This window comes from Hordeum vulgare, chromosome 5H (genome assembly GCF_904849725.1).
Source record: "Hordeum vulgare subsp. vulgare chromosome 5H, MorexV3_pseudomolecules_assembly, whole genome shotgun sequence".
NCBI classification, from domain to species: domain Eukaryota; kingdom Viridiplantae; phylum Streptophyta; class Magnoliopsida; order Poales; family Poaceae; genus Hordeum; species Hordeum vulgare.
This window is the reverse complement of record NC_058522.1, coordinates 546,075,706-546,084,147: the sequence shown is the minus strand read 5'-3', so window position 1 is coordinate 546,084,147 and position 8,442 is coordinate 546,075,706. Positions and strand designations below refer to the sequence as shown.

Genomic DNA, 8,442 nt, shown 5'->3' with positions numbered 1-8,442 from the left:
ACGACGGCAGGACATATGCTACAACACAAATCCCAAGCAAAGAAGCAGCCAACAACATTATTCCGTTACCTGATGGGGTCGACGATGATGGGGTCGACGACGGCGGCGTTCCTGGCGCTGGCGGTGGTGGCGTCGCCGCTGCTGCTCGCGGCGGCGCAGCCGGTGGGGGCGCCGCCGGCGACCAACAACTCGAGGCTGGAGAAGGCCTACGTGGCGCTGCAGGCGCTGAAGAAGGCCATCACGGACGACCCCAAGAACATGACCAACAACTGGTGCGGCCCCGACGTGTGCAGCTACCACGGCGTCTACTGCGCGACGGCGCCCGACGACCCCTGCGCGCGCACCGTCGCCTCCGTCGACCTCAACCACGGCGACATCGCCGGCACGCTGCCGGAGGAGCTGGGCCTGCTCTCCGACCTCGCCGTCTTCCACCTCAACTCCAACAGGTTCTGCGGCGCGCTCCCGGACGCGCTCCGCTCCCTCCGTCTCCTCCACGAGATCGACGTCAGCAACAACCAGCTCACCGGCAACTTCCCCTCCCAGCTCCTCTGCCTCCCCCACGTCCAGTACGTCGACATCAGGTACGTCGTACGCGTCATCATCGTCCTGTACCTCCAGTCCTGCACCGCACCGCACTTTTCACAGAGGTTTAACAACTCACTGGCTGTCCATGGCGTCTCTCAAGGTTTAACAACTTCTGCGGCGAGGTGCCGGCGGCCATCTTCGAGAAGAAGATCGACGCGCTCTTCATCAACAACAACAACTTCGAGTTCACGCTGCCCGCAAACTTCAGCAGCTCCACGGCGTCGGTGATCGTGCTCGCCAACCTGCCGCGGGTCGGCGGGTGCCTGCCGAGCAGCATCGGCGACATGGCCGGGACGCTCAACGAGCTCATCCTCCTCAACAGCGGCATCTCCTCCTGCATCCCACCGGAGATCGGCAAGCTGGACAAGCTCACCGTGCTCGACCTCAGCTCCAACGGCATCGTCGGCAAGCTGCCCGACACCATCGGCAACATGCGCGCCCTCGAGCAGCTCAATGTCGCCAACAACATGCTTGCCGGCGAGATCCCCGAGAGCATCTGCGCGCTGCCCAACCTCAAGAACTTCACCTACTCCCACAACTTCTTCTGCGGCGAGCCGCACCGGTGCCTGGAGGTGCCCCACATCGACGACCGGCAGAACTGCATCGCCGGACGCCCCGACCAGCGGCCTGGCGAGCAGTGCATCGAATTCCTCCACCGGCCGCCTGCACAGTGTGCCGCGCACGGGCAATCGTCGCCACCGCCGATGTACTGATACGTGGCAGACGGCAATACTGGAATTTGTAGCTGTTTGCTGCCTTTGTGCCGTGAGAAAAGGGTAAAAATGCACACACTTGGTATATACTGTAATGTTTATTTTTCGGAAACAAAGAAATAACAATGGATTGACGGATTTGCATTATACTCCTAGAACTCAACTGAAAGGCAAAAAATCATTCCAGTGTCCTTTACCTGTTCCTTCCTCATTTCAAGAGACAATTGTTTATCAGTCTACCAGTCCTACATAATCATAGCAAAATAATGCGCTAATTTGGCGGTGTGACTTCTGCAAAAACTTGGTGTAGTTATTAGTTGGGTCGATCTGGGATGCAGTTAGTTGAGGGGCCATGATATGTCAGAATTCAGTTCAGAATTAGTTGTTAGGACTTAGGACCACTGCTAAAAGTGGGAAAAGAGGGAGTGTATCACTGTTTTTCCCTGTAAAGGTTTAAAAGACTGACTGCTCCGCTAAATTAATTAACCTAAAGTGTTGAACATATGAACCCTGGGGATTTATAAAAAGCACATAATATCATGCCATCTGGCAATTTAGATATCAAACACCGCCAAAGAGCTCCATTTCAAAAGGATATGGATGTCCTTGTCGAAAAAGGAAGCTACAAAAAACAGAGGACGGAGCAAGTAATGGAAAACATAGACAATAAAGTAAGCCAAGATTCTTAAGCCACCAAATTATGAACAGCAATGGCACAAACGCATCTGATAACGATAGGTCAGAGAGGAATTAATTAAAAAGCGAGTACCGTTCATGCATTCCAGCTGCAAAGAGGGGCTTCTTTTACTCGTTGGTTGATCAACTCAAAGGGGCAAGAAGCTTCTTCTACCCCTCCTCTTTGCTGGCTCCAGGCAGGCCCGGGTTCCTTTCCGCGATCCGTTCGAACAAGACGGCTTCATGGTTTCACCATACCCATGTGAACTTTGCACCTTGACCTTGTCACACACAGCAGCCCACTAAGCTTGCTCGGGTAACTGAAAGATTACGGTGCACTGTTTCAAAGTCTATCAAGTACGTATATAATACAGTATGTCAACTAATTTTCAGAGACGGGCAACAGCGACAGGAACTGTATGTATGGCAGCAAGAACATGTATGGTACGACTGAAGAACATAGCTACAAGAAATCGAAATAAAACACATGAAACTTAGTGGTCAGGCAGCATGGCATAACTGACCTTTTCATCATTATTGATGGATTGAGTTAATGACAAGCCGGCGTATGTTAACGAGGCAAATACTGAACGTATTTGCTGATAATGGAAGAGGAAAAATAAAATGTGGCTATGGATATGACTAAACCAGCTGTTGGACCAAGTAAAACATGCAACTTGCCCTAGAATAATTGATAAAGAGAGCTGACGGCGGTCTTACCTCGTTGTCTAAGTAACCACTCATGAAGGTGCAGACAAAGTTAAGTGATAATCAAATCCGCTAAGATAGCAGGTAACCTAATGCATTGTCATGTTCACACGGCAAGGTCAGTCTACCAAGTTAAATGAAGCACGGCAATCTAAACATATCTCAGGATGCATAAATGGTGGCTGATTTGGCAAGCATTCATTCCAGTCATCTAAACAACGTGGTTTGCTACCCTATTTATGACATAACATAGAAATGATGAAGCCGAACTGATACACTATTCTATGCTAGTAGCAGGAACATGGGGTCTGAGATCTAATTCAGTTATGACTATTCTTAGACATGTACTGGTAGGCGATACCACGAGTTTCATTACGACAGCACATGCAAGAAAGAGATATATGACCAAACTGAACCTTAAAGGCACAGTATATGATGAAGTGTTGATTTCATTCAGTAGAAGATTAGGTTTACCAAAAAGTTTTGCATATGTCCTAATCTCCTATGAGTTCCAGTGAGCACAATTTTTTTTTTCTTCACAAAATCGCCTTGCCAGAAATGTTACAAACACAATGAATTCAACCATGGGATGTGAGTGTAACAGTGATACTACACAAGTAGACTATAGAACATGTCCAGTTTCACCTGAATAGTACAAGGGGAACCAATCAACTCATGCAATACCAACATACTGTACATAGCAAATGTTGGCTATAAAATCAGGTTTCAAATAATCTAGCATCATATAGAGATAAAGATATGCAGATTGTCCAATGGTCCTACTAGATATGTCAACAAAATTTGTTGAATCTGCATTGCAGTTAAAATTTTGCAACATTTTAACCTCCAGCGCTGTAATGGAGCAGCCAGTCTATTTCAACTTTCATTGCCAATTAACTAAGGCACTGTTGACTAGACACATTTATATGTGTTTTCGGTGACATGACACCATCTTCCTTAGAACGAACAGAGTCTGTGTGACTCTGCTCTATACAGCTTATCCGCACTACCCACATTTTTCTAACAATTGGTCTATCAAGGATCAAAGGCTCAACCACACTGTACAGATAATGAAACGACTACTTACTCACAAGACTTCATATTGCTTGTGTCAGGCAGATGAACTTCTTAGGGGCAGAGTTGTGTACCAAAAAAGTAGTGTCTTCCGTTACTTGGAAACATTTTAACCTAAACCCTTCTATAATCTGATAAATGTCCCATGTAAGATATGATCTAACTCCACAGCAAGGCACGGTGCTAATCTGCATTGCTAGCATGGATCTGGTCAGTTGGGGCAAATCATCAGGCTAATGTGTAGAATACCTAGCAACTTTATTCATAAAAATAAAGTGACAAAACATCTGCTTTTTCTCATTCTTTTGACAGGCCTTTCCTCTCTTTACATGGGCAAGAGTGATAATGCTAACAACAAAATAAGATTAGTAGCATTTTTAAGGTCCAGATGGCATGGTTTTGACATTATACATCAGGAAAATATGAACTTTGGGAAACTGAGTGAAAACAATCATGAAATGAACAAACTAACATCATCAGAATCACCTATTTGGGCTTATGTGTTTGGCATAATATGTTAGTAATATGAAAAGAAGGTGGCAGGCAAAGATTTTAAATTGCTGTTGTGCATCAAGTGGAGATGCAAAAATGGTAAACATGAGTGGGATATCCATTAACTGACAATTTTGCTGCACAAAATGCATTGAGTGCACGTCTTCACAGGCTCTATAGAATTTGGCGAAAAGGTGTCCCTGAACCCAAACCCCATACCATGACTGGTACGAATTGCATTTGCAGCAAGACTTCAAACTATCAAAGAAATGCATTTAATTCAAAAAAGCTGGAATTGCATTCAATGAACGATAAATAAGGTGACCATAGTATGATTGTCAAACTAACTAAACAGCTTTTATAAGCTACATGATTTAGCAAGAAAAAAAAATCTCAACTAAGAAACTTTTTTTTCTCAACACCACAAGTGTTGTACTCCCTCTGATCCAAATTAACTGATGCTGCCTCTATAGAGGCTGCGTCAATTAATTCGGATCGGAGGATGTACATCTTTCCATTGTAAAGAGGAAATAAACAGTCGGGTACAACCAACTGAACCAAGTTTAAAGCACCATCGAAACAGGAACAAAGAGAGAAAAAAATATCGGGAATTTGTTACAGATCTTAAAGGACTATAAACTGCATACAGACTCCCATGTTAGCTATCAATTACATTTATGCTAAGAAGCAGTACTCATGGATCAATTACATTAATGGAGTTCCCTTTTCAGAATCTTGGCAATAACGTAGGAGGTCATTTGCGCACACTAATGCAGTACCTATAACAGATAGTAGTGCTCTGCAAGGATCATGGTAAAACATGCGATCCAGGCAGTCAGGAAGTTATGGTATTTGCCTACTGGTATGACTAAACGGTACAGATCCAGTAACAAACTTGGGTTAGTTATTATTGTTCAGGTCCATCAGTACTTGAAAAGAGTCTTCAATTATCAGTTAGTTTCGCATGCATATACAAGTTGACCATACCTGAAGGACACAACAAGGATAGAGCATAGTGAAACAATTATTGTGTTCCTAAAATCTACCAGTAGTCTCCACAAGAGCAGACCCCATCCTCAAAGTGGTGGAAACGATTTAGATCTCTGAGTATGATCCGCCTATTAAAGAGCATAGAGACAAGCTTTGCCATCGAATGACAATCTGGACATACACGAAGGTTCTTGACAACACGGAGAGTAGTTCCTGGAGATGTATTTAAGAGCCCGAAAGAAATTGCCAGTTTCTCACTATGGTATCTTAAGCTTGTGGCCTTCTCCTCCTCACCCATTTCAACATGGAAGACCTGAGATGTATTAGGAACATAACCAACAAGTTTTAGCTGCTCAATCACTTGATCGACCATTCGGCGTGCATCTTGTGATTGTGGGTGTCTTCCATCTCCTGCGAAGAACTCATGAACCCTGTTATCTATCTCAATTGAGCTACAGCCAGGCACCTTTACCACCCCCTTTTCATTCATCAGCTTCCTTACCCTGTTCATCTCTTCCCATTTCCCAGTGTTGGCGCACAAATTCGAGAATATTACATAGTCGCTGCCATGAGTATCATCCAGCTCAAGAATCCTCTCAAAGACACGTTTTCCAAGATCAACAGCTCCATGGCTTCCACAGGCAGAAAGCAACGTCCTCCATAAGATGGCGGTGGGCTGTATCGGCAATTCATCAATGAACTTGTAAGCCTTTTCTAGCTGACCTGATCGGGCTAGCAAATCAGTCACGCAACCGTAGTGCTTTATCCCAGGAACGATACCATACTCTCTCATGCTATCGAAGTATTGTAGCCCTTCGCTCACCATGCCAGAATGGCTACAGGCATAGAGCACGCCTAGGAATGTAACAGCATCAGGTCTTATCCCTTGCTTCTTCATCTCTTCGAACAGCGAAATGGCCTCTCTGCCGTAGCTGTGGTTAGCATACGCCACGATCATCACGGACCAAGCTTGCCTATCCCTCGACTCCATCCCCTGGAACACATCGATGGCATCCTCCAAGCTCCCGCACTTCCCATACATGTCGATCAGCGCAGTGTTGACCTTCACGAGGGAGTCAAGCCCTGCCTTCCTGACATACTCATGGATCCACCTCCCCAGCTCCAGCGCGCCCAGCAGCGCGCACGCCGAGAGCACGCTGGTCACCGTCACGGACGTCGGCTTGAGCCCCTTGGCCTGCATCTCCCGGAAGAGCACCAGCGCCTCCCCAGGCCGGCTGCTCCTGACGGCGGCGGTGATCATCGCGTTGTACGAGACCACGCAGTCCCCGTTCGGCACCCTGCCGAACATGGCGCGGGCGGACCGCGCGTCCCCGCACTCGGCGTACATGTTGATCAGCGTGGGCAGGACGTACTCGTGGTCCGCGGCGCCGGTCTTGACGGCCACGCCGTGCGCCTGCCGGCCCTCCTCCCCGGCCCGCGCCGCCGCGCACGCCTTGAGCAGCGACACGAACGTGTACGTGTCCGGCGCGACGCCCTCCTCCAGCATCCGGGCGAGCACCCGCGCCGCCTCGGCCGCGCCGTCAGACGAGCGCGCGTACCCGCGCAGCAGCGTGTTGTACCAGACGACGTCCCCGGGGCTGGGGATTCTGTCGAACACCTGGCGGGCGTACGCGAGGTGGGCCGGGGCGGCGCCCTGCTTGGTGCAGAGCGTAAGGAGCCGGGTGACGAGTGCCGGGTGCGCGCCCAGGCCGGACTTGACGGCGGCGGCGTGGAGCTGGGCGAGCGCCCGGAGGCTCGTGCAGTGCGGGAGGTGGGGGAGGAGCGGGCCCTTGGGTTTGGCGGGAAGGAGAGGGGTGGGCGTGGCGGTTAGAGGCGAGGACGACATGGCCGTCGTGCAACTGCAACGCTGCCTATCCTCTGCTCCTCCGTCGTCCGGAGAAGATTACATCACACGGCGTTGAGTGCTTTGCGAGTTGGCTCACATGTGGGCCCAACCTGTCAGAGACCATTAAATGCAAAAGAAATATATATCATCTACAACTAAAATACGCCTACATATATCAATTTCTCCAACGAGTATTTTCGGACTGAGGGAGTATTTGTTTTCAAAATTGTTTTAAGGGTTTTTATTGAGTTCTGTAATACTCTGACAAAACGTATATGGTTATGTGTTGTATACTCTTTTTGTTTTTAGTTGCTTATACCCTAACACTCTTCAGCGGGCACCAAGGTGGACGATCACGGGCGGAGGGCAGAGCAGCGACAAGGAAGGTGCAAAAGGGATTGTTTCACCGACGGGCAAAGCAAGGTGGACGACAGGCGTGACGACGGCGATGGTGAGGGGCCGAGGGCGGAGCCAAGAAAGGGGAGGAAGAAAAGGGGATGTGTCACCGTCGGCCGGGCCAGGGGCGAACAAGGGCATGCGTCGTGCTCGTCCGCTTGTGTCCGTTTGGCCGCAAACACGACCCAAACTTAAACCGGGAATGGATCGAAAGCGGACCGAAAACGAATATTTGTCCGTTTCTTCACGTGCATTGGGCCACGATTTGTGTTTGTTTACCCCAAACGAATGCAAACAAACGATTTGAGATCGTGCATTGGAGTTGCCCTTATGTCTCCCCACGAGCAAGGGGTGAGGCGTTCACCTTCATCTTCAACTTATAGCCACACCCTCGCTGATCTCCAATGAAAGATGTAGAGTTTACCCTGTAATCCCAACCCATTCGCGAAGAGCAAGGCAAAGGAGGCACCCCTTTGATGACTTCTCTACTTTCTTTTCCGGGTAAGTCTTTTTATATGAAAGAGAAAGAAAAGGTCATTTTTGGCATTTAGAAAATTATTTACGGACTTTTTGTTTTTATAATACATAGAGGGAAAGTATTGTAGTTTTATGTTATATTGCTCTCTTTTTTCAAGATGCTAATAAAGACAACACAAAAACAATGTTTGTATATATCAAGGAATATTAGTGTCCAGTTTTTACAAGATTTTTTGCAGAAAGTACTTGTATATATCCCCACATGAGTTCGAAAACTGTGAGTCCAATATAAGTGTGTTGAGTCAACTCTGTTGTCTAATCGAGTTGTCACCCACAAAATGACATTCTCTTAGCACCACACTTCCCATCGTTATCTCCTAGTGAGCACCGCTATCAATCATTCATGTCTCTGCACCGACGATGGGGTGCGGCGTTCACCTTCAGCACCAACCTATCACCACATCCTTAATGATCTTCAACAAAGGT

General features: G+C 47.8%; 2 protein-coding genes across 2 annotated transcripts; one reads left to right on the top strand and one right to left on the bottom strand.

Annotated features, from left to right (window-relative positions):
- LOC123398820 (leucine-rich repeat extensin-like protein 6) lies at nucleotides 1–1,445 on the top strand. Its single transcript, XM_045093269.1, has 2 exons — nucleotides 1–581; nucleotides 686–1,445. Exons 1-2 carry the CDS (start codon nucleotides 16–18, stop codon nucleotides 1,296–1,298), a joined length of 1,179 nt encoding a protein of 392 aa, XP_044949204.1. The 5' UTR covers nucleotides 1–15; the 3' UTR covers nucleotides 1,299–1,445.
- A 3,689-nt stretch (nucleotides 1,446–5,134) lies between these two features.
- On the bottom strand, nucleotides 5,135–7,128 carry LOC123398817 (pentatricopeptide repeat-containing protein At2g02980, chloroplastic). The gene has a single exon (XM_045093268.1). It carries the CDS (start codon nucleotides 7,081–7,083, stop codon nucleotides 5,290–5,292), a length of 1,794 nt encoding a protein of 597 aa, XP_044949203.1. The 5' UTR covers nucleotides 7,084–7,128; the 3' UTR covers nucleotides 5,135–5,289.
- Between the last annotated feature and the right edge of the window lie 1,314 nt (nucleotides 7,129–8,442).